At 45.5% G+C, this 27,163-nt stretch overlaps 1 protein-coding gene across 2 annotated transcripts; it reads left to right on the plus strand.

Annotated features, from left to right (window-relative positions):
* The first annotated feature begins 1,955 nt into the window (after positions 1–1,955).
* Positions 1,956–25,288, plus strand: LOC119961110 (gastrula zinc finger protein XlCGF26.1-like). Of its 2 annotated transcripts, XM_038788580.1 has the most exons (4): positions 1,956–2,147; positions 11,096–11,201; positions 22,345–22,471; positions 23,149–25,288. In XM_038788580.1, exon 4 carries the CDS (start codon positions 23,489–23,491, stop codon positions 24,701–24,703), a length of 1,215 nt encoding a protein of 404 aa, XP_038644508.1. In that variant the 5' UTR covers positions 1,956–2,147; positions 11,096–11,201; positions 22,345–22,471; positions 23,149–23,488; the 3' UTR covers positions 24,704–25,288. The 2 variants fall into 2 exon arrangements, 1 of the variants encoding a protein (XP_038644508.1); XR_005459594.1 differs by lacking the exons at positions 11,096–11,201; positions 22,345–22,471; positions 23,149–25,288 and adding an exon at positions 3,817–4,348.
* Positions 25,289–27,163: the final 1,875 nt, after the last annotated feature.

Here is a 27,163-nt window from a genome sequence, read left to right on the forward strand (position 1 = left end):
CGCCCAATCAGGCCACGATTTCAAAGAGCAGGGGAATTCTCCCAGTGTCCTGGGCAATGTTTATCAATCAACATCACTGACAACAGTAGCCATAGTCCCAGATGACCATAGGCTGCTTTCCCCTTTGAGGGAGAGAGCTGACTGGTGGTGATGTAACCTGAGGATCACCACATCCCAGGCGAGGGGCAAGGTTGAGAAGCAGGGCCTTCATGAATAACCTCAGCCGGTACAGAGACTGAACCTGCGCTACTGGCCTTGACTCTGCATCGTAAAGCCAAGTGAGCTAAACCAGCCCCCTGACAACAAACCATCTGTTCATTATCACACTGCTGTTTGTGGGATCTTGCTGTGTTAAATTGGCTGCTGCGTCTCCTCCATTACAACAGTGACTACTCTTCAAAAGTACTTCATTGTCTGTAACACTTTGGGACAGCTCGTGGTCGTGAAAGGTGCTACGGAAATGCAAGTTTTAAAATTTAAGATTTGTATTATCTGAACTTGTTATCTGTAACTTAATTGGCTTAAGAACTGATTCAGCCATTTGATAAATTTGCTTTGGTTCGGGCGATACTTTAATTAAAGCAATGTCAGAATTCTCTGTATAGTAAAATTAAAAAGACATTTATTGAAAGAAAAACGTTAACTTAACTTTAAAACATTGACATTTACAATCTCATGCGGGTGATCAGTCTGTCGAAGAGTAACCGTCTCTGGCTCCTACTTTGACAGTAATTTCCTTGGAACACGGCCTCGGGAATCTTCAGTACTTGGCCAGCAAATTGACCATTCCCACTCGTCAGAGTGGGGCTTGTTGACAATTGGTCATTTTGGTTACTGGATTAATTTAATGGGATTCTGAATTATTCACACCACAATCTGATTATTTTAGGCAGGAATGCAATGGAACCGCTTCAGACTTTCTGACTCTATACAATCCCTCATTCACTATTCCTTTATCTGATTCTATACAATCCCTCGTGGCCCCTAGTCGCCACATTCTGGCGCCTGTCCGGGGAAGCTGGTACGGGAATTGAACCGTGCTGCTGGCCTGCTTGGTCTGCTTTAAAAGCCAGAGATTTAGCTCAGTGAGCTAAACCAGCACCTCTTTAATTGTGAACATTAGGAAAGTGACCACATGAAAATGAAAATCGCTTATTGTCACGAGTAGGCTTCAATGAAATTACTGTGAAAAGCCCCTTGTCTCCACATTCCGGCGCCTGTCCGGGGAGGCTGTTATGGGAATTGAACCGTGCTGCTGGCCTGCTTGGTCTGCTTCCAAAGCCAGCGATTTAGCCCAGTGTGCTAAACAGCTCCTAAATGAGGAACATTGGATGTTTCTGCCCGGTTTGGAACCGGACACCTTTGGCCTGTTCGGCGAATGTGATAACATAGAACAGCACAGAACAGGCCCTTCAACCCTCGATGTTGTGCCGAGCAATGATCACCCTACTCAAACCCACGTATCCACCCTATACCCGTAACCCAACCTTTCTGGAGTCTGCACACTCCCTGGATTTACTTCCTTTAGAATTTAAAAATAAATAAAAATGGGGGAAGAGAAACTTTCACTCACAAATTTTACGCACGGGAGGAGGTTTTAATCTGTGTGAATGCCAATCTTCATTCAGTGATGGAGCAGCAGCTTTGCTGGGCTGTAATTCGCAGCTTCACAAGCCCCAGATTCACACAATCCAGGAAGCTGCAGCCATTGGCACAAAGCCCGCGTTCTGATTGGCTGGGTGTTCAGAGTGTTTCCGTTCATCCAGCTCCTCCCATTGGTTCACTCGCATGAAGACAATGGGGAAGCAAATCCCGAGCTCACGTGGGGGTGGGAGACACTTTGACCTCCAGACGAGCGTTGAGCTGCTGTCCAATCCGCAGTATTCTGCTTCTGGAACCAATGGATCACGGTGTGTTGGGAACGCCCCTCTGAGGAGTATTGACGTCACAAAGGACCCTGCCCGAATTGTCCAGTAGCAATCACTCTACTCCGCGGTGACGTGCACAGGCGCGCGACAACGGAGCCCCACTCCTACCCTTTGTTTCCCTCAATTCCCCCAACACCTGGAGAGAAGGTTTCCGGTCAAAGCGAGCATTGGTTTTTAGCTTCACACACAGGCTAAAACGTCATCCTCTGTTCAACATCTGTGAGTAAAATACTTTCATTCTCCCTCTGGGAAAGAGAGAGAATTGTGGGACTCTGGAACTGGAATTGGAGACAAATCTGCTGAGGGGGAAAATGCTGTTATTTTGTGGAACCTGTTTTTATTGTCTGAGATATTTAAAGTCAAATTTATCCTGTCCATTCATAAGACCATGAGATATAGGAGCAGAATTAGGCCATTCGGTCCATCAAGTCTGCTCCGTCATTCAATCATGGCTGATAAGTTTCTCATTCCCATTCTCCTGGCCTCTCCCCATAAGCCCTGATCCCCTTGTGTTTAAATATTATTTGTCAATACATAATTCATTTATGTTGATTTACGTGGGCAGCACGGTAACAGTGGTTAGCACTGCTGCTTCACAACGCCAGAGATCCGGATTCAATTCCCGAATTGGGTCACGGTCTGTGCAGAGTCTGCACTATCTCCCCGTATCTGCATAGGTTTCCTCCGGGTGCTCCGGTTTCCTCCCACAAGTCCCAAAAACGTGCTTGTTTGCTGAATTGGACATCCTGAATTCTCCCACTGTACCCAAACAGATGCCGGAGTGTGGTGACTGGGAAGATTTTCACAGTAACTTCATTGCAGTGTTAATGTAAGCCTACTTGTGACATTGATAAAGTTTATTATTTGTTTGAATTTTTTAAAAAGTGAAACCTTATCCTGCAATTTAATCCGTGGAAGTCCAACAGTGGAGATGGAGGCCATTAAACCTATCGAGTCTGCACCGACGCACTGAAAGAGTACCCTACTGAGGCATTATCCCCGTCACCTCAGTTAACCTGCATATCCTTGGACACCAAGGGCTAATTGTAACATGACCAATCCACCTAACATGCACATCTTTACACACCAAGAGGCAATTTCCACATGGCCAATCCACCAAACCTGCAAATCGTTGGACAGTTGGGGTTCTCTGGAAATGTGTTTATTTTCAGGTTATTGATCCCTACGGAGATTGTAGCAGCATTAATATATCTAGATCTTGTATGGTACATATTAAATATATTATTTATGGCTGTGCATTAAAGTTCATTTATAATTATTTCTATTCTGTAAGATTGTACTGAAGCAACGTTACATATTTCCAGTCAGTCATTACAGTAGAGAAGGAGTCTGTTCAGCATCTCGAGTCCACGCTGACTCTGTGCAGAGAATCTAATCAGTCCCATTCCCCCTCTCTATCCCCATTCCTCTGTAGGTTTAGTTCCTTAAATATCCATTTTGGAATTTTTGATCATTCCTCTTCCGCCACCCTTGGAGACGGTGAGTTCCATATAATGATGACTCACTGCCAAAATAAATGTCTTCATCAAACCACCTCTGTGTATCTAATGAAGTAATATCTCACACATTCTTGAGCCCACTAAAATGCAATTATAAATTTAGACCAACTACTTGGATGAAGATTTTCAGATCCCTGTGTGCTGAAAAGGAAGTAGTGAGCATGGATCTAGATAAATGGCACCTTGAGAATTGGAAGTGTGTATATCAGGCACAGCAGAGTGAGAATGAACAGAGAGTGTGTGAGACGGTGATTTACAACTTTTGGGGAACAAGAGAGGAAAGAATTTTCCATAGAAATTAAAATTATCTGTTCTGAATGTCTATCCTGGATTTACAGTGATGACTTTTGAAAAAACTATTTTTACAGGATATCAGAAGGGAAGGATTTTCAGACACAAATTTAAAAACAAATGTCATGCCGCGATCTGACACAGCCAATCAATTCATTGAGAGCTGAATATCATCAGACTTTGAATCGAGAGTGTGAACTGTTTCTGTCTCAAACATTTTAATCACCAGTGACTGGAAAAGCACCGAAACACATTCACGCTCGAGCGAGAGTGTTCCAGTGAACTGACTGTGGAAAGAGCTTCAACCAGTTACACAGCCTGAAGAAACATCACACCATTCACAGCGAGGAGAAATCATACACATGTTCCATGTGTGGGCAATGCTACAACTGATTGTCAAACCTGGAGAGACACAAGGACCCCCACATGATGGAGAAACTGTGGAAATGTAGGGACTGTGGGAAGGGATTTCTGTTCCCGTCTGCTCTTGAAACCCATCGACGCATTCACACTGGAGAGAGACCATTTACCTGCTCTGTCTGTGTAAAGGGATTCAGTGATTCATCCACCCTGCGGAAACATCAGCATGTGCATACCAAGGAGAGGCCGTTCACCTGCTCTCAGTGTGGGAAGGGATTCAGGGATTCATCACACCTGCTGACACACCAGCGAGTTCACACTGGGGAGAGGCCATTCACCTGCTCTGACTGTGGGAAGGGATTCAGGAATTCATCACACCTGCAGACACACCAGCGAGTTCACACCGGGGAGAAGCCATTCACCTGCTCTGCATGTGGGAAGGGATTCAGTCAGTCTTGCAACCTGGTTGTTCACCAACGCATTCACACCGGGGAGAGGCCATTCACCTGCCCCGAATGTAGGAAGGGGTTCAGCGATCCATCTGCCCTACAGAGACATCAACTTGTTCACACTGGGGAGAAGCCATTCACTTGCTCAGTGTGTGGGAAGGGATTCACTCAGTTATCCAACCTGCTGAGACACCGGAGAGTTCATAAGTGATTCCAGTGGCTGGATTCTGCTGTTAATCACATTCACGACTGAACCATGTTCTTTCTGAAGAGGGAAGATTAGAGAGTTTCTGCTGGACTGGCTGATTTCATGACTTTGCTTCCAGTGGGCTGATGCTCTTTTGAGCCTGGGAGTGCACATTTCCACTCATTCAGTCCATCACATTCCTGCTGGTTCCTCGAGAACAATCCAGTGAGTCCCATTTCCCTGTTCCATCCCGGTAAGTGTATTTCCCACAACTATCCTTTCTAAATTATTCCATCATCTCTGTTTCTCCCTCACTCATGGGGCGTGTATTCCAGGTCATTACCACTCACTTGAGAGGCAGACAAAACAACGAGGTTAGGAGGTGGCCATACTGCCCATCCTGATCATGCTGCCTGTTTGAAAGAGCTACCCAGTTAATCCCTTTTCCCTGCAATTTTCATTTCCTTTCTTTTGGAAAACAGTCTCTCAATGCAGGCAGCGGATTCCAAATCACAAAACCTCACTGTGTTTCCAAACAAATAATTCAGGAGAAAGTGTGTTTAGATTTTCAGAGTAGTCAACATGGTATCAAAGGCATGGTTATTTCATAAAATTAAAACATGAATCTTTATTAATGACTAAATATACCATATGCAAATTTGTGGGCAATTGAAAAGAAATGCATTTCTATGACACGTCTCACGACTGCAGGACTTCCCAAAGCATTTTGCAGCCCATGGAGCACTTTTGAAGTGGAGTCACTGTTGCAATGTGGGAAAATGTAGGGAGGCCTGGGGAGTCATTTTTAGTTTTAAAATTAATCTTGTTCATATTGTATTCACTGTTATAAGTAACAATGTCAAGGAAGCCATTTTATCTCCAATTTCTTTCAGCTGTTTCATTTAGTAACTCTTCTTTATTAAACTACATAAAGCCACTGATGATGAAGGTGATAATTAAGTTTTCACAGTAACTACATTGCAGCGTGAAACAGAAATTGAACTGGAGCAGCCACATTAATACTGTGGCGACCAGGGCAGGTCAAAGGCTAGAAATCCTACGGCGAGTAAATCACCTCCCGACCCCTCAAAGGCTGTCTACTATCTACAAGGCACAAGTAAGGAGTGGAATGGAATAATCTCCACTTGCTTGGATGAGTGCAGCGCCAACAGCACTCAATAAGCTCAACACCATCCAGGACAAAGCAGCTTGCTTGATTGCTCCCCCCTTCCTAAAACATTCAACCCCTGCACCACCGACAAAAAGTAGCAACCTTGTGTACCTCGACAAGATGCACTGCAGTAACTCACCAAGGTTCCTTAGGCAGCACCTTCCAAACCCACAACCACTACCATCTAGAAGGACAGGAGCAGCAGATACCTGGAAACCCTGTCACCTGGAGGTTCCCCTCCAAGTTACTCACCAGCCTAACTTGGAAATATATCTCCGCTCCTTCACTGTCGCTGGGGCAAAATGCTGGAATTCCCTCCCTCACAGCACAGTGGGTGTACCTACCTGAAGGACGGCAGCGGTTCAAGAAAGCAACTCATTACCACTTTCTCAAGGGCAACTAGGGATGGGCAATAAATGCTGACCCAACCAGCAATGCCCACATCCCATAAAAATGAATTTAGAAATATAAGCCTATTTGTGACAATCATAAAGATTATTAGATTATTATTCATAATGAACCTTGATTCGGCTTTGCTGAATGCTGCAAAACCCACTGTGCTACATTAGATGTGATCTGCAATTGGAGAATATTTGTTAAGCAATCCTGAATGTTGTAAGAATTACACTGGCACCCAATTTAAGATTATCATTCGGGCTTTCAGCGTGGTGCACTCCTGTGTTCCAGAAGCTACATCTGTAAATACACAGAGCCCTGATCAGACAGAAGAAGCTGGATACACATATGCTTGAACTGAACAAAATAGTGACAGATGTGCTCAATTGGCTGGACTGCGGGTTTGGGACGTGGAGCAAGGCCAGCAGCGTGGGTTCAATCCCCATACCAGCTGAGGTTATTCAGGAAGGCCCCTCCTTCTCAATCTTGCCCCTCGCCTGATAGTGATCCTCAGGTTAAATCACCACCAGTCAGCTCTATGGTCATCTGGGACTATGGCAACGTGACATTTTACATGGTTCATTCCACAGGGAAATGCCCTGATTCAACCAGAGTCAACCTGCCTGGTTTGAATTTCAACAAAGCATGACTCATCAGTTAACTGGGACACTCTCCATGGCAACGCCTCTCCGCGGCAATGCCTCTCCGCGGCAACGCCTCTACCAATCAGAGTCCACTTACCAACAAATCAACAGTCTCTTCTCATGAAGTTTAAATTGTTGTTCCATTTAAGTTTTCTATTCTTGCGAATGTCCTGATGAATGGAAGTTGAAAAGCTTCAACTCTTTTGTCGATTACTGTTTGAATGAACTACCAGTCTGTAATGCTTGAGTAAGAAGTGAGCCTTCATTGAGTTACAATTACTTAATCAGTAGTTATAGTGAAAGGCTCAGTTTTATTTGATATAAAAATGTAAAAGCCTAATTGGTGTGTATGTAAAGAATGTGCAATGAGGATAAATGTACCTGCAAGAGAGACCTTCCAACTCTGATTCGTCTCACCATTTGAAACTGTATGAATAAGGGATTGTACAGAATCAGATAAAGGGATAGTATGAAACAGTTCAATTGTATTCCTATCAAAGATAATGAAGATGGTGATAAAAGTAATTACCATCCAATAATAAATTAATCTAATGATCAAATTGACCAATTTTCATGTTACAACAAGCCCAGCTCTTGCCTTTGACAAGGTGCCACATAGGAGACTGTTAAACTAGTTATGAGCCTATGGTGTTAATGGTAAGATCTTGGCATGGATAGAGGATTGGCTGACTGGCAGAAGGCTGATAAAGGGATATTTTTCATGATGGCAGCCAGTGGCCAGTGGTTTGCCTCGGGCGTCTGTGCTACGACCACAAATTTTCACAATATACCTTAATGATCTGGAAGAAAGAACTGGAGGCACTGTTGCTAAGTTTGCAGATAATACAAAGATCTGTAGGGAGACAAGTTGTATTGAGGGGGGCTGCAGAAGGATTTGGACAGGCTAGGAGAGTGAGTAAAAAAGTGGCAGATGGAATACAATGTGGAAAAGTGTGAGGTTATGCACTTTGGAAGGAGGAATGGCGGCATAGACTATTTTCCAAATGGGGAAATGCTTACGAAATCAGAAGCACAAAGGGACTTGGGAGTCCTTATTCACGATTCTCTTAAGGTTGACGTGCAGGTTCAGTCGGCAGTTAGGAAGGCAAATGCAATGTATTCATATTGAGAGGCTAGAATACAAGACCAAGGATGTACTTCTGAGGCTGTATATGGCTCTGATCAGACCCCATTTGGAGTACTATGAGCAGTTTTGGGCCCCGTATCTAAGGAAGGATGTGTTGGCCTTGGAAAGGGTCCAGAGGAGGTTCACAAGAATGATCCCTGGAATGAAGAGCTTGTTGTATGAGGAACGGTTGAGGACTCTGGGTCTGTACTCATTGGAGTTTAGAAGAATGAGGGGGATCTTACTGAATCTTACAGGATACTGCGAGGCTTGGGTAGAATGGACGTGGAGAGGATGTTTCCACTTGTAGGAAAAACTAGAACCAGTGGACACAATCTCAGACTAAAGGGACCATCCTTTAAAACAGAAATTCTTCAGCCAGAGGGTGGTGAATCTGGAACTCTATACCACAGAAGGCTACAGAGGCCAAATCACAGAGTGTGTTTAAGACAGAGGTAGATCGATTCTTGATTAACAAGGGGATCAATGGTTATGAGGAGAAGGCAGGAGAATGGTGATGAGAAAAATATCAGATATGCTTGAATGGTGGAGCAGACTTGATGGGCTGAGTTGCCTAATTCTCCTTCTATGTCTTATGGTGAGATAATGGTCACTTTGTAGGATAAAAATAGAGGCTCCAAAGGTCTTGTTAGCCAAGTGCTAAAGACTACCGAGGCCACGTTCCACAGAAATTGCTGTCAGAGAAGGAGCCTGAGAGGGTGAGGCTTCTACAGATTGGTCACCTGCATGATGTTGGGAAGGTCAATGTCTAAGTTGTTGAGTAAACCATTATCTTTGAATAAACTTATTTATCTTGGGGATCACTGCACAATTTTCAGTGCCATTCACAACTCCTCAGATACTCGAGCTGTTTATTTCCAAATGCAACAAGACCTGGACAATATTCAGACTTGGGTTAATAAGTGGCAAGTAACATTCAAGCCAGTCAAGTGCCAGGCAATGGCCATTTCCAAAAAGAGAGAATCTAACCAATGCCCCTTGACATTCAATGGCATTACCACCTCTGAACAGTGCTAACCATCGTGCTGCCCATAAGTGTGATGGAATATTCTGCATTTGACTGAGTGGAGCTCCCAACAACACGCAAGAAGCTTGACACCATCCAGGACAAAGCAGCCCACTTGATTGGCACCCCATCCACAATATTCACTCCTTCCACTGCTAACAAACAGTGGCAATAGTGTGTAACATCTACAATATGCACTGGTGAAACTTACTAAAGCTCCTTACACAACACCTTTCAAACCCCCAACCACTATCATCCATGACAACAGATATATGAAAAAACCATCACCTGGAAGTTCACCTCCAAATCACTCACCATCCTAACTTGGAAATATATTTCCATTCCTTCACTGTCACTAGGTGATAATTCTGAAACACCCTCCCTAAGAGCAGTGTGTGTGTGCCAATACCTCGGGTACTTCAGCCGTTCAAGAAGGAAGCTCACCACCACCTTCTTGAGGTCAAGGAGGGATGAGCAATAAATGTTGGCCTAGCCTGTTAATGCACATCCCTTGAATGAATTTTAAAAAAAGAACTTTATTAGTGTCACCAGTAGGCTTACATTAACACTGAAATGAAGTTCCTTTGAAAATCCCCTAGTCGCCACACTCCGGTGCCAGTTCGGGTACGCTGAGGGAGAATTCACCTAACAAGCACATCTTTGGGACTTGCGGGAGGAAGCCGGAGCGCCCGGAAGAAATCCACGCAGACACGGGGAGAATGTGTAGACTCCGCACAGACAATGACCCAAGCCGGGAATTGAACCTGGGATCCTGGCGCTGTGAAGCAGCAGTGCTAACCACTGTGCTATCATTCCACCCCCTTTCACTTAAACTGTCCTGGGTATACGCCATGCAGCCATCCTGAATCCTACCCCTGCCATTTCACATTATCCAATTCATTTCTTGGTTATAAATATCTACAATTCCCTTTCTCACAAGTCCCTATTATTTCTACAGCTGTTATAAAGCGAACAGGCTGCTACTGTTAAGTGACATTTAAACTACTAAATACAACTGTGACTTACTACACTTATTTTGCTTATCTCCAGACAAGCTAATTCCACATTTTCATCTTCTGAGCCAAGATAATTTCTCACCACTGTGTTGATCTCAAATGTGATCAACAGAACTAACCACACCCTTTAATCTCGTCCTATCCTCTGTCAACTACCCCAGAATATTCAGTTTCCAACCTGAGCAACTTTGCGATACCATTCACATTTATTTATATCTCTGCCATCACTTCATCTATCTTATTACAAATGCTGGTATATTCAGATAGAGAGCATTTAAATCTCTTTCTATCCTGTTTCCCTACTCTGACCCTCTGTTGCAGCATTATATTTGTACATATCTGATTTCAGTCTTTCCCCTCACCTCAACCCTGTTGCATCGCCAACCGGTTTGGCGAAATCTCTCTTTCGCCAGCCCTAATGTGATTCACCCGGGTTCCAGTCCCAATCTGGTTCAATTGAAGGTTAACCCAATGATACAACTCTCTCTTTCCCCACTCCTGACTCCGGGCTTTTCACAGTAACTTCATTTGAAGCCTACTCGTGACAATAAGCGATTTTCATTTCATTTCATTTCATTTGTGCCTTTTGAATCAAAAGTCATTTCTCCCACACGAATAACGCATTCGACATTTTGACCCCATTTACTCAAAGCAAATAGTAATCTGGAGGGTATTACTTTTTTGTTCGCTATGTAATTCAAATCTAAATTGCTCATGCTCCCGAGGTAAACCTCTTGTTGTATTCTACCTATGTTGCTGGAAACAACATCTACCACAATAACTACGCCAGCCCTCTCCTCTGTATTTTATGGAGCAGATCCCCCACCATTCATAATGCGGACTTCAGATTTTTACTTCTATGGTTCAAATTATAATCGGAGCACGTATAATGAATTTGTATTCAACAATATCGCGTCGTAATGGTGATGTGACTACCCAGCATGCATTGAGAGGGTGAATATACCCTATATTCACCACAGGCGATCATCCGCTTTTGCTGGAGCATGCGCAGTGCGGGTGTTGGCAGTGGTCGGACGTGTTGGTGTCGGAGCTGCAGGAAGAGCAGAAACTGATTGGAGATAGCAGGTAAGTGAGGTTAAATGGAAGCGGTGGGCGAGAGGGGAGGTGTCATAAACACCCGGTGCAGGAAGGGAAGCTTTAATAAAACCGGATGAAGGCCTCATACCACAAATGAAAAGCTCGAGGTCCTGTGTTCGGACCGATTTTGCAGCCGCCATCTTGCACAATAGACGAAGTTGGAGCCACCTTTTTGGGGGGCACTGGACAGCAGAGCGCGTGCACGGCCGCCATCTTTATTGGGGGCAATAGGATCCGCCCATGAAACCAGGCTGGAGTTGGGTCAATCTCGCTATAGTGGGAATAGGCGATCCTGTTGGTGATGTGAATGTCTGCTCAGAATCTCGATTTGGGAATTAGTAAATAGTTTACTTTAGCCTCAGACAATTCCCAGGGAGAGGGCTGGAGTCAGTGGCTAACGAATTTGGACTGGGGACTGAAGACCAAGATCTCGCTCTGCCCCATATTCAAATAGAGGAAATCCAAGACCAGATGTCAAGCAAGTCACGAAGATCACCTGGTCCATCTAGAAAGTGGAGTTTGAGTGTTTGGGAAATTGTAGTTCAGTTGTAGGTTTATAAAATACCTCTCCATCACTCTGTGTCTCCCACACCTTTTCCTGTCCCACTGCTCCCATTCTCGCTCTGTATCTCTCACTTCCCCTTTCTGCTTCTCTTATCACAGAATTCTCTACCCCGTAGTGTTGTGGATGCTCCACCATTGAATATATTTAAGGCTGAGATGGAGGGAATTGAGGACGGCATGGTGGCACAGTAGTTAGCACTGTTGCTTCACAGCGCCATGGTCCCACGTCCGATTCCCGCTTGTTCTCCCTGTGTCTCCGTGTGTGTCCTCCCACAAGTCCCAAATAAGTTCCGTTTGGGGAACATTCTCCCTGAGAATTCTCCAACATGCACCGGAATGTGGCGACTAGGGACTTTTCACTTCATTGCAGTGTTAATGTAAACCTACTTGTGACAATAGTAAAGATTATTATTATTTTGGTCTCTTGGGAAGTCAGAAGGATCTGGGGAGCTGATGGGAAAGTGGAGTTGAAGATTAAGATCAGCCATGATTGTGCTGAATGGTGGAGCAGGCTCGATGGGCCGAATGTTCTACTTCTCCTATTATGCTGTTACTGACGTCAGAGTCTTGTCTCGGTTCACAGCGGTGGCAAGTTCCCTTCCCTGAAAGACATTGATGAACCAGTTGTTTTTCTACAACAATCCAGTAGCTTTCATGGTCATTTTTGCTTGGTGCCGGCCCCACAAATGACCAGATCCATTCAGCTCAATTTCAGAACCTGCCTTTGTATTTTGTGGGTTCTCTCTCACTCCCTGTTTTCTGTTTTAAATCAATTTCACAGGGCATGCGAAGGGGAGGATTTGCAATCAACAAACACAAAGCAAACCACGTCATAATTAATTAACTATTATGTTAATTAACTAATCAGAGATGGCTGGGCAGGTGATGTGCTGTAGCTGTATGATGTGGGAGCTGGCTGTTCCCCTTGTGAATGGCAATGACCACATCTGCAGCAAGTGTTGGTTGCTGGAAGATCTCCGGCTCAGAATTGATGATCTGGAGTCTGAGCTTCAAACACTGCGGCACATCCGGGAGGGGGAGAGTTACCTGGACACTTTGTTTCAGGAGGCAGTCACACCTGGGAGATTAAGTAATTCACATTCAGTAACTGATCAGGGACATCAGAGTGTGACTGTAAGTGAGGCAGGCAGAGGGAACCTGAGTTCAGGAGTGCAGGAGCCTCAGCCCTTGACCTTGTCCAACAGGTATGAGACTCTTGCTCCCTGTATGGATGAGGAAAGGGGCTCTGGACAGGATGAGCCAACTGACCACGGTACCATGGTGCAGAAGGCCATTCAAGAGGGGGGAGTAAAAAGACAAGTAGTTGTTATAGGGGATTCTATAATTAGGGGGACAGATAGTATCCTATGCAAGCCGGATCGGGAGTCTCGCATGGTGTGTTGCCTGCCCGGTGCCAGGGTGCGGGACATCTCTGACCGGCTTGAAAGGATACTGGAGCGGGAGGGGGAGGATCCAGTTGTTGTGGTCCACGTTGGGACTAACAACATAGGTAAAGCTAGGGTGGAGGACCTGTTCGGGGACTATCAAGCACTAGGAAGAAAATTGAAGTACAGGTCCTCAAGGGTCATAATCTCTGGATTACTGCCCGAGCCACGTGCCAATTGGCATAGGGATAGGAAAATTAGGGAAGTAAACACGTGGCTAAGGGATTGGTGTGGGAAAGAGGGATTCCACTTCATGGGACATTGGCATCAGTTTTGGAACCGGGGGGATCTGTACCGTTGGGACGGTCTCCACCTGAACCGATCTGGAACCAGTGTTCTAGCGAAGAGGATAAATAGGGTGGTCAGTAGGACTTTAAACTTCTGAGTTGGGGGGAAGGGAAAGTGAAAGCGACAGGGAGCAGGGAGTTAAATGGCAAGATACGCAGGAGGATAACATGTAGGCAGGTGGATTTAAGCTTGAGGCAGACTAGGAATGCAACAAAAAGGAAGGATAACTTTGGACATCTTAGGACTTCCAATATCTGTACTGATAAGAAAGTTAACATTACCTGCACTTTACCTGAATGCTCGTAGCATTTGTAACAAAGTAGATGAACTAATGGCACAGATCATCGTGAATGATTATGATGTGGTAGGCATCACAGAGACATGGCTGCAGGGGGTTCAGGACTGGCAGTTAAACATCCAAGGATATACAACCTATCGAAAAGACAGGGAGGTGGGCCGAGGGGGTGGGGTTGCCTTGTTAGTTAAGAACAAAATTAAATCTATGGCACTAAACGACATAGGGTCGGATGATGTGGAGTCTGTGTGGGTAGAATTGAGGAACCACAAAGGCAAAAAAACCATAATGGGAGTTATGTACAGACCGCCTAACAGTGGTCAGGACCAGGGGCGCAACATGTACCGGGAAATAGAAAAGGCATGTCAGAAAGGCAAGGTCACAGTGATCATGGGGGACTTCAATATGCAGGTGGATTGGGTAAATAATGTAGCCAGTGGATCCAAAGAAAAGGAATTCATGGAATGCTTACAAGATGGCTTTTTGGAACAGCTTGTCATGGAGCCCACAAGGGAGCAGGCTATTCTGGACCTAGTGCTATGTAATGAACCAGACTTTATTAAAGATCTTAAAGTAAGGGAACACTTAGGAAGCAGCGATCATAATATGGTTGAGTTCAGTCTGCAGTTTGAAAGAGAGAAGGCAAAATCGGATGTAATGGTGTTACAGTTAAATAAAGGTAATTACGAGGGCATGAGAGAGGAACTGGTGAAAATCAACTGGAAGCAGACCCTAGCAGGGAAGACAGTAGAGCAAAAATGGCAGGAGTTTGTATGCATAATTGAGGACACTGTACAGAGGTTCATCCCCAAGAAAAGAAAGATTATCCAGGGAGGGATTAGACAGCCATGGCTGACAAAGGAGGTCAGGAAATGTATCAAAGAAAAAGAGAGATCCTATAAAGTGGCCAAAAGCACCGGGAAATCAGAAGATTGGGAAGGCTACAAAAACAAACAGAGGTTAACAAAGAGACAAATAAGGAAGGAGAGGATCAAATATGAAGGCAGGCTAGCCAGTAATATAAGAAATGATAGTAAAAGTTTCTTTCAATACATAAGAAACAAACGTCAGGCCAAAGTAGACATTGGGCCAATTCAAACTGATTCTGGAAGGCTAGTGATGGGAGGTGAGGAAATGGCTGGAGAACTTAATAAGTACTTTGCGTCTGTCTTCACAGTGGAAGACGTTAGTAATATCCCAAAAATTATAAAGGGTCAGGGGGCTGAGTTGAGTATGGTTGCCATTACAAAAGAGATGGTGCTAAAAAAGCTAAAAGGTCTTAAAATTGACAAATCTCCTGGCCCCGATGGGCTACATCCTAGAGTTCTGAGGGAGGTGGCTGAAGAAATAGCGGAAGCGTTGGTTGAGATCTTTCAAAAATCACTGGAGTCAGGGAAAGTCCCGGACGATTGGAAGATCGCTGTTGTAACCCCCTTGTTCAAGAAAGGATCAAGACAAAAGATGGAAAATTATAGGCCAATTAGCCTAACCTCGGTTGTTGGTAAAATTCTAGAATCGATCGTTAAGGATGAGATTTCTAATTTCTTGGAAGAGCAGGGTCGGATTAGAACAAGTCAACATGGATTTAGTAAGGGGAGGTCGTGCCTGACGAACCTGTTAGAATTCTTTGAGGAGGTGACAAGTAGGTTAGACCAGGGAAACCCAGTGGATGTGGTCTATCTGGTTTCCAAAAGGCCTTTGATAAGGTGCCACACAGGAGGCTGCTGAGTAAGGTGAGGGCCCATGGTGTTCGAGGTGAGCTACTGGCATGGGTTGAGGATTGGCTGTCTGACAGAAGGCAGAGAGTTGGGATAAAAGGTTCTTTTTCGGAATGGCAGCCGGTGACCAGCGGTGTCCCACAGGGTTCAGTGTTGGGGCCGCAGCTGTTCACCATATATATTAATGATCTGGATGAAGGGACTGGGGGCATTCTAGCGAAGTTTGCTGATGATACGAAGTTAGGTGGTCAGGCAGGTAGTGCTGAGGAAGTGGGGAGGCTGCAGAAGGATCTAGACAGTTTGGGAGAGTGGTGCAGGAAATGGCTGATGCATTTCAACGTGAGAAAATGTGAGGTCTTGCACTTTGGAAAAAAGAATCCAAGCATAGACTACTTTCTAAACGGTGAGAAAATTCATAATGCCAAAGTACAAAGGGATCTGGGAGTGCTAGTCGAGGATTCCCTAAAGGTAAACATGCAGGTTGAATCCGTGATTAAGAAAGCGAATGCTATGTTGTCATTTATCTCAAGAGGGTTGGAATATAAAAGCAGCGATGTGCTACTGAGCCTTTATAAGGCTCTGGTTAGGCCCCATTTGGAGTACTGTGTCCAGTTTTGGGCCCCACATCTCAGGAAGGACATACTGGCACTGGAGCGTGTCCAGCGGAGATTCACACGGATGATCCCTGGAATGGCGGGTCTAGCATATGAGGAACGGCTGGCGTTCCTGGGATTGTATTCATTGGAGTTCAGAAGGTTAAGGGGAGATCTAATAGAAACTTACAAGATAATACATGGCTTAGAAAGGATGGACGCAAAGAAACTGTTTCCGTTAGGCGAGGAGTCGAGGACCCGTGGGCACAGCCTTAGAATTAGAGGGGGTAAATTCAAAACAGAAATGCGGAGACATTTCTTCAGCCAGAGAGTGGTGGGCCTGTGGAATTCATTGCCGCAGAGTGCAGTGGAGGCCGGGACGCTAAATGGCTTCAAGGCAGAGATAGATAAATTATTGATGTCGCGAGGAATTAAGGGCTATGGGGAGAATGCTGGGAGGTGGAGTTGAAATGCCCATCAGCCATGATTGAATGGCGGAGTGGACTCGATGGGCCGAATGGCCTTACTTCCACTCCTATGTCTTATGGTCTTATGGTCTTATAATCGGACAGAGTTCCCCACTTAGTTGTAAACTGAATATCGATGAATTTTTAACATGGAAGAAAACGGCAACAATCACAGTGAGGAGAAACCCTGGAAATGTGGAGACTGTGAGGAGGGATTTAAATCCCCATCTGAGTTGGAATCTCATCGTCGCAGTCACACTGGGGAGAGGATGTTCACCTGTTTTGAGTGTGGGAAGGGATTCGCTCGATCATCCAACCTGCTGCAACACCAGTGGGTTCACAGTGTGGAGAGAACATTCACCTGTCCACAGTGTGGGAGGGGATTCACCCAATCCTCCCAGCTGCTGAGACACCAGCGAGTTCATAGTGGGGACAAACCATTCATCTGCCCCGAGTGTGGGAAGGGATTTACTCGCACATCAGGGCTGCTGACGCACCAGCGAGTTCACACTGGGGAGAGGCCATTCACCTGCTCCAAGTGAGGGAAGGGATTCGCTCAGTCATCCAACCTGCTGAAACACCAGCGAATTCACACTGAGGAGAGACCTTTTAAATGCCCAGACTGTGAGCAGTGCTATAAAAGTTCCCTGGACCTAATGCGTCATCAACTTGTTCACACTGATGAGAGACCGTTCAAGTGCTCTCACTGTGGATCTGGGTTCAGGCGATCAGAAGAACTGACTGTACACCTACGTATTCACACTGGGGAAAGACCGTTCACCTGCTCAGAGTGTGGGAAGCAATTTACTCAGTCATCTGCACTGCTGACGCACCAGCGAGTTCACACTGGGGAGAGACCATTCCCCTGCTCAGAGTGTGGGAACAGATTCACTGATTTATCCACCCTGCTGAAACACCAGAGTGTTCACACTGATGAGAGACCGTTTAAATGCCCAGACTGTCTAAAGTGCTATAAAAGTCCCCGGGAACTGATGTATCATCAACGTGTTCACACCACAGAGAGACCATTTAAATGTCCAGACTGTGAAAAGTGCTATAAAAGGTCTGGGGAACTGATCCGCCATCAACGCGTTCACACTGACGAGAGACCGTTCAGATGCTCTCACTGCGAGACAGGGTTCAGGGGAGCAGAACAACTCACTGCACACCAGAGAATTCACACTGGGGAGAGGCCATTCACCTGCTCCAAATGTGGGAGAGGATTCACTCAGTCATCCACACTGCTGCGACACCAACGCGTTCACACTGGGGAGAGACCATTCGCCTGCCCAGAGTGTGGGAAGAGATTTACTACCTCATCCACCCTGTGCAAACACCAGTGAGTTCACAATGGACTACAGTGATTGGATTTTGTGGTTAATCATATCCACACTGAACCATGTTTATTGGGGTCTGTTTCTGCTGATGTTAATAAACTCCAGCCCATATATCTTCACTAATATTGGAGATAATAGTCAAATAAATCAGTTTTGTGCTAAACACAGTGTGTTGACTCTCTAACATAAGTTAGTTCTTTTTGAAGTGTTCTCCCTCTCCCCTGTCTCCTCCATCCTCACCTCCAACAACAGGTGCTCATGGAGTTTCTTTGTCACTAAGATTGAGACAGTCTGATGAGCTGCCTCGGCTGCTTCCCTCCCTCCCACTAACCCACCAGGCCAAACCATTTCTACATTTCCTCAAAGTCTGAGTCCTGAACTCACATCTTTCTCCAGTTTCTCTATCTCCTTCCCTCTCAGCTCATCTTGTCCATGAGACCCACCTTCTGCTCCCTTGACCCTCTCCTCAAAAAAATGCTGACCATCCAACTTCTCCATGTGACTGATATCCTTAATGATTCTCTCTTAAATTCACTTTCATCAATCATCCTTTTTTTAAAAAAAAAGGTGTTCATCTGACCATCTTTGCAAACTAGCACCCTATCTCCAACCTGCCTATCCAAAATTCTTGGACTGTGTCCCCCAAGGATCTGTCCTCGGCCCCTCCTATTTCCCATCTACAAGCTGCCCCGAGGTGACATCACCCAAAAGCACCGTGTTAGTTTTCACATGGACACGGACAACACCCAGCTCTACCTCACCACCATCCCTCTCCATTCCTCCACTGTTACTCAATTATCAAACTGTTAATCCCACATCCAGTACTGGACGAGCAGAAAATTCTTCCAATTAAATATTGGGAAGACCGAAGCCATTGTCTTCAGTCACCACCACAAATTCCCTTTTCCTAACTCCCGAGTCCATCCCTCTCCCTGGAAACTGTCTGAGGCTGAACCACAGTCTCCACAATCGCCGTGTCAGATTTGACCCCAAGACGAGTTTCTGACCACATATCCACACTATCACTAATACCAGATATTTAAATCTCCATAATGTCACCTGTCCCCCGCCCCCCCCCCCACACCCCAGCTCACCTGATACTGAAACCCTCATCCATGCCGCTGTTACCTTTAGACTTGATGATTCCAATACATTCCTGACCAGCCTCTCCCATTCACCCCACCCCCACACGGAAATGTGAGATCATCCAAACCTCCGCTGCCTGACACCAACTGTTCACCAACAGCCCTATGCTAACTGACTTTGCTCCTGGTCTGGTAATGCCTCAATTTAAAAATTCACATCCTTGTTTCAAATTCCTCCCTGGCCTTGTCCCTCCTTATCTCTGTAATCTCTAATCGCACCCTCTCTGAGATGTCTGTACTCTTCTCATTCTGGCCTCTTCACATCTCTGATTTTAATAACTCCACCATTCGTGGCAGGACCTTGGTATGAAACTCTGAAATTCACTCCCCAGAAGCTCCGTGTCTCTCTCCTGATTAAAGATTGTTGTTAAAACCTGCCTCTCCAATCATCCGTGTGTCCATCTGTTCAAATATCGCCCAATGTGACTCAGTGACAATGTTTTTCTTTATGAATCTCCCCTGAAACACATTGGGATGTTTTATTACATTAATCATGTTGTATAAATACAAGTTGTTGCTGTTTCATTACAGCCTGTTAAAGCAGAGTAAGTTTCCACAGCAATCAGATGAGTAACTGATTTTTTTTGTGGTGTCAGTTAAAACACAAATCTTGGTCCCGCTGGACCAGGAGATCTCTCCTGTGGATAGTGTGTGGAGCTGCTGAGCTCTCCTGAGCTGAGAGTGGAGCTGATTGAACTGTCGGGCCTGTCGTGTATCCAGTGTACACAAGTTACAAACCTTATCTCATACTTTAATGTGCTCAGTATGTACACAGTCTATGCAAACCAATGGGTGAAATGTGGTCAGACACCCCACATTCTCAAACCAAGTGACAGAGACCATCCAATACAACGTCTATGGATTTCTCATCAACTTCCCAGATGTTTGTCACACTGAGTTTCTCACAGAAACTGTCTTCTACACAAGGGTTTCCAATCTTCGCTCTCGAAGAAAATGCTTTGGCGTCTTCAGCCACACAATGCTTTGTCTCGGATGTCTTCACCAAGGATCCAACTCCAGGATTTCAACTCTAATTTCTGCATTCCTCTGTCCTAGGTGACAATGTGCACTTAAGCTTCCAAACAGTCTCTGAAGTACCCAGCCTCACCCCCAGGGCACAACTGTCTCACAGGCTGTAGTAAGTTGTCAGCAACCTTTTGATCACCTCGGATATTCTCCTCGAGCCGACTTTAAAATTAGATCCTGCAGTAGTCTGTTTATTTCAAATCCTTTCTCTGCCTTTGATTTGAATTTCCCTGAACAGGACTTTGTTCAAATTCCCATTTTTTTTCTTTTATTTTGATAGTCTTCCTGGAACTCTACTTTGTTCCATTCATTTGTTTCTGGGACTTACTGAAATTTCTCAACTTTTCTGAAATCTGCTCTCTGCAGTTCCCTGTCTTGTGGCCAGTTCATCCTGACACTCGCTCACAGTGAACTTCAAAGTTCTTGCTGTCCCAATATAACGCTGGTAGCTGACCAACAGTCTAGATTTTCTACACCTGTACATTTGCTTTACTTCCTGTATGCTGTAAATGGCAGAACCCTTAGGAACATTAACATACAGAGGGATCGTGGTGTGCAAGTCCACAGTTGCCTAAAAGTGGAAACGCAGGTGGCCAAGGTGATTAAGAAGGCATATGGTATGCTTGCCTTCATCAGCCGGGGCATTGATGTTTGAAACCTTTTGGAACAGGGAGCAAGGATTCCTATCTTGACTTTGAATCGCTGATGCTAGTTATGTCCTAATGAATGGAGATATTTCCAACTGAAAATCCTTCCATTCCAATCCCTTGTAAACACATCAATCAAAACCATCACTGCCAGGACAGGATAGAAATTTTAAATTGATACTCTGGTTATCACACAACTTTCTCTCGCTCAATAATCTCTCCCTCAGTGTTAACAAAACAAAGGAGATTGTCATCGACTTCAGGAAGCGTAGTGGAGAACATGCCCCTGTCTACATCAATGGAATGATTTAGAACGGGTCGAGAACTTCAGATTTACCAACCAGATTACCAACAACCTGTCCTCATCCCCCCCATGCCCATTAAGAAAGCCCACCAACGACTCGACTTCCTGAGAAGACTAAGGAAATTTGGCATGTCAGTTGTGTCTCTCACCAACTTTTACAGATGCACCATAGAAAGCATTCTTTCTGGTTGTATCACAGCTTGGTATCGTTTCTGCTCTGCCCAAGACCGCAGGAAACTACAAAAGGTTGTGAATGTAGCCCAATCCATCATGCAAACCAGCCTCTTATCCACTGAGTCTGTCTACAATTCCCGCTGCCTCAAAAAGGCAGCCAGCATAATTAAGGACCCCACGCACCCGGGTGGGTGCACCGTCAGGAAAAAGATACAAAGGGTGGCACAATGGCGCAGTGGTTAGCACTGCTGCCTACGGCACTGAGGACCCGAGTTCGATCCCAGCCCTGGGTCTCTGTCTGTGGGGAGTGTGCACATTCTCCCCGTGTCTGTGTGGGTTTCACCCCCACAATCCAATGTGCAAGGTCGGTGGATTGGCTATGCTAAATTGCCCTTAATTGGAAGAAAAATATATTTTTTTTTTAAAAGGAAAAAGATACAAAAGTTTGAGGTCATGTACTACCCGACTCAAGAACAGCTTCTTCCCTACTGCTATCAGACTTTTGAAAGGAACTACCTCATATTAAGTTGATCTTTTCTCCACACCCTAGCTATGACATTACATTATGTAGTCTCTCCTTCCTTTCCTATGTATGCTATGCGTTGTCTGTATAGCATGCAAGAAACAATACTTTTCACTGTATACCAATACATGTGACAATAATAAATTAAATTAAATTGCCCAGTTCTCCTCCCCAATGCTGCTGGCTCTCGGATTCTGTTTCACACTCCGCTATTTACCTCCATAATGTGTCACTCTGGTGTCTAAATCTTAAAACGTGAATTTAACAAATGATATTGCTAAACGGTGTTATAATTAATTCCAATGACGACCCACTTGTATTTTCTGTCCGGGTGGGTTCAATGCGCCCTCTCATGACCACCGGTCATACAGTGCCAGGAGTTCAGAGACTGGGCTCCCAACGATTAATGGCCGCTCCAGCTCCCACAAGCCTCCGCGCCTGGGAAACCGCTCCATTCATCGCGCGGACGTGCGTCCCGAAATGCGCATGTTCAACCGGAAGATGTTGTGCGCATGTGCTTTCTCTTGATCAACAGTTAAGTGTGATAAGGGGTCAAAGTGTCTTCGGATTGATGTAACTTCCGCTTTCCCATTGTCTTCGTGCAGGTCATCGACTAAAGGCAATTGTCAAGGGACCGGAAGAACTTTGTTCCTCCAGCCAATCAGAGCACGGCTTTAGGTGCATTCAGATTGAGCTTCACAGAAGAGTAAACCTCCTCCTGACTCCAAATCTGTGAGTGAAATACTGTCTTTCCTCCCCCTTTCCATTTACTCATTCTGGAGTTAAATTGTTGACTTGCAGGGACCGAAGGGAAAGGAACTGAATCCAGGGAGGGTGCAGACTCTGGGAAGATTGGCCCAGGTCTCTCTCCCTCAGCTTGACACATTTATTTTGTCTGGCTAAAAGGATGGCCTCTTTCCCAATGTTCAAAAGGGCTGGCATCCACAGAGATGGCTGACATTTAAGGGGACAGTATTTTCTTTAAATTTAGAGCACCCAATTCTTTTATTTCCCAATTAAAGGACAATTTAGCGTGGCCAATTCATCTAACCTGTACATCTTTTTGGGCTGTGGGGGCAAAAACCACGCAGATACAGGGAGAACGTGCAAACCCGACCCGGGGCAGCAGTGCTAACCACTACACCACCATGCTGCCCTGAGGAGATAGTAAATCAATGTAGGACACAGCTATATCCAGTTTTGTAATATGGTACATATTAGATAGAGTATTTATAGTTAAGTAATGAAGTACTAATTATTAAATCATAGTGAGAATGTGGGAAGAATGTGTGGGGTGGAGATAAACCAATTCAGGGGAATGGGAGAGGAATATTATACAGAAACTAGCATTGTCTGTTCTGAATTTCTGTCCTGAACTTAGTGAAGACTTTTGTAAACTCCTTTTACAGGATGTCAGAAGGGGAGGACTTGCAGCCAGAAATCTCAAAATGCATCAAGACTTAACAGAGCCACTCGAATTACCAGAACCTGAATGCCATCAGTCTTTGAATCACGAAAGGGAAAATGTCTGTTTTGGCCATCACATTAGTATGACTGGAAAGGCACCAAGAAACACAGATCTGAGTGAGAGTGCCCAGTGCACTGACTGTGGAAAGGGCTTTAACCAATTATACTGGCTGCAGAAATATCACACCATTTCCAGCGGGGAAGAGACCATACACATGCTGTGTGTGGGGACCAGGCTTTAACTGATTGTCAAACTTGGAAAGACACAAAAACACCCGCACCATGGAGAAACCACAGGAACTTGAGGACTATGGGAAGGATAGCCGTAACCCGTCTGCACTGGAAACTCATAAACCTGTTCACACTGGGGAGAGACCATTCGCCTGCTCCAAGTATGGGGAAGGAGACTGCTCCCCATCTGCCCTCAAGATTCAGCAATGCAGTCACACTGTGGAAAGGCCGTTCATCTGCTCCGAGTGTGGGAAGGGATTTCTCCAGTCATCTGACCTGTGGAATCACCAGCAAATTCACACGAGGGAGAGGCCGTACACCTGCTCTGAGTGTGGGAAGGGATTCACTCAGTCATCCCACCTGCTGACACACCAGCAAGTTCACACCGGGGAGAAGCCGTTCACCTGCTCCAAGTGTGGGAAACAATTCAATCATTCATCTGACCTTCTGAATCACCAACAAGTTCACACGGGGGAGCGACCGTTCACCTGCTCCGAGTGTGGAAAGGGTTTCACTCAGTCATCCCACCTGCTGATACACCAGCGAGTCCACACGAGGGAGCGACTGTTCAACTGCTCCGAGTGTGGGAAGTGTTTTATTCAATCCTCACACCTAGTGACACATCAGGGGGTTCACAGCAGCGAGAGGCCATTCACCTGCTCCGAGTGTGGGAAGCGTTTTATTCAATTATCGCACCTAGTGACACACCAGGGAGTCCACACAAGGGACAGGCCATTCACATGCTCCGAGTGTGGGAAACATTTTATTCAATCATCTCACCTAGCATCACATCAGGGGGTTCACAGCAGGGAGAGGCCATTCACCTGCTCCGAGTGTGGGAAACATTTTATTCAATCATCTCATCTAGCATCACACCAGGAGGTTCACACCAGGGAGAGGACATTCACCTGCCCTGAGTGTGGGAGGGGATTCATTCAGTTATCGGACCTGCAGAATCACCAGCAAGTTCACACTGGGGAGAGGCCATTCTCCTGCTCTGAATGTGGGAAGGGATTCACTCGTTCAGCCAACCTGCAAGCACACCAACGCGTTCACACCAGGGAGAGACCATTCACCTGCTCTGAGTGTGGGAAGGGATTCGCTCTTTCATCCGATCTGCAGAGTCACCAGCAAGTTCACACCGGGGAGAGGCCATTCACCTGCTCTGAGTGTGGGAAGGGATTCATTCAGTCATCCCACCTACAGACACACCAGAAAGTTCACAAAGATTCACAGAGGGATTTACTCAGTCATCCCACCTGCTGAGACACCAGCAAGTCAATAAGTGACGACCGGGACTGGATTCTGCTGTTTTTGCTGCTGTTAATTACATCCAGGACTGAACCATATTCATTCTGACACTTGGTGAAGGGGGAGAGTTGGAGGGTTTCTTTCTGCTGGACTGGCTGGTGTCAGACTTTGCTTCCAGTGGGCAGATTCTGAGCCTGGGAGAGCACATTTCCACTGAAATGATCCACAAAAGCTGCTGAAGGACATTTATTTTATCCTGGACAGTAAATAGTGTTTTTTAATAACACTACAGGTATATCTAACATAAATACATTTGTCTCTGTTGCATTGAGTCTGCAGCACAGGGCCAGGCCAATCGGATCAATTGATCTGTGTCAATATTTATGCTCCACATGAACCTCTACCCACCCCTCTACATGTCCCCCCCATCAGCATATCCTTCTATTCCTTTCTCCCTCATGTATGTATCTAGTCCCCCTTCAATGTATTCACACTGTTCATCTCAAGCTCTTTTAAAAAAAATTTAGAGTACCCAATTCATTTTTCCCAATTAAGAGGTAATTTAGCGTGGCCAATCCACCTACCCTGCCCATAGAACATAGAACAGTACAGCACAGAACAGGCCCTTCGGCCCTCGATGTTGTGCCGAGCAATGATCACCCTACTCAAACCCACGTATCCACCCTATACCCGTAACCCAACAAACCCCCCCCCCCCCTTAACCTTACCTTACCTTTGAGGACACTACGGGCAATTTAGCATGTCCAATCCACCTAACCCGCACATCTTTGGACTGTGGGAGGAAACCGGAGCACCCGGAGGAAACCCACGCACACACGGGGAGGACGTGCAGACTCCGCACAGACAGTGACCCAGCCGGGAACTGAACCTGGGACCCTGGAGCTGTGAAGCATTTATGCTAACCACCATGCTACCGTGCTGCCCCATTATTGTGTAAAATTAAAGCACATGGGATTAGGGGCAGTATATTGAGATGGATAGAAAACTGGTTGGCAGGCAGGAAACAAAGAGTAGGAATTAATGGTATTTTTCAAATTGGCAGGTAGTGACTAGTGGGGTACCGCAGGGATCCCTCCTGGAAGCCCAGTATTCACAAGATATATTGATGATTAAAAAACTTTTTTTTTTAACCACTGCGCCACCGTGGTGCCCGAACACCTGCATATTCTTAAAGACTCCCATCAGTTCACCCTTCAGACGTCTCCTTTCTAGTGAAAGGCAGCCGTAACCTTTCCTGAGGGTTAAATATTATTCTTGTGAACATTCTCCAGTGTCTCTATTCTATTTTTCTAAATGAAGATCACCAATGTTGACAGAGCTCCCAGTGCAGTCTAACCAGGGCTCAAAACCAGTTGAATATAACCTCCCTGCTTTTCAATTCTACCCCTCTGGAATGGGAACCTATATATGGGCCCCACACTTTTGAAAAGATGTGACGTTCTCAGAGAGATTGCAGAGGAGATTTATGAGGACACCAGGAATGAGGGACGTCAGTTAGTTGGAGTGACTGGAACAGCTGAAATTCCTCTCTTTATATCACACAGTCAGTCAGCAGAGAAGGAGGCCACTCAGCCCATCCTGGCATAAAGGAAGATGGTTGTGGTTGTTGGAGGTCAATCATCTCACCTCCCGGACATCACTGAATGAGTTCCTCAGGGTAGTGTCCTTGGCCCCACCATCTTCAGCTACTTGATCAATTACCTTCCTTCCATCATAATGTCAGAAGTGGGGATTTTGCCGATCACTGCACAATATTCAGCACCATTCAGAGCTCCTCAGATACTGATGCAGTCTATGTCCAAATGCAGCAAGATCTGGACAATATCCTGGCTTGAGCTGACGTGTGGGAAGGAACATGTGGGTCACACAATTGCTAGACAATCACCAGACAAGGCCCAAAACTATAAGAAACTACAGAGAAACATGAACACAGCCCAGTCCATCTGGCGAAATCTCCTCCCATCCATTGACTCCATCTACACCTTCCGCTGCCTTGAGAAAGCAGGAAGCATAATCAAAGACCCCTTTCCCACCCGGGTTATTCTCTCTTCCTTCGGCCAGGAGATACGATCGTCTGAGAACAGCACTAACAGGTTCAAAAACAGCTTCTTCCCTGTGTTACCAGACTCCTGAATGGCCCTCATGTGGATTGAACTGATCTCTTCACACACCTTCTCTATTGAGTAGTGCTACATTCCATATGCTTCACCTGGTGCCGATGACTATGTATTTACATTGTTTAATTATGTATGTCCCATGTTTTTTTCCATCTGTGGAAAGATCTTTCTGGACTCTACGCAGAACAATACTTTTCACGGTACCTCAGTACACGTGACAATAAATCCAATCCAATCGCCAACAAAAGAGTGTCTGACCATTACCCCTTGACATTCAATGGCTGAATCCCTCACTACACCTTGGAGGTTACCATTGATCAGAAACTGAATTGGACTT

This window comes from Scyliorhinus canicula, unplaced genomic scaffold (assembly GCF_902713615.1).
Source record: "Scyliorhinus canicula unplaced genomic scaffold, sScyCan1.1, whole genome shotgun sequence".
Lineage (NCBI taxonomy): Eukaryota > Metazoa > Chordata > Chondrichthyes > Carcharhiniformes > Scyliorhinidae > Scyliorhinus > Scyliorhinus canicula.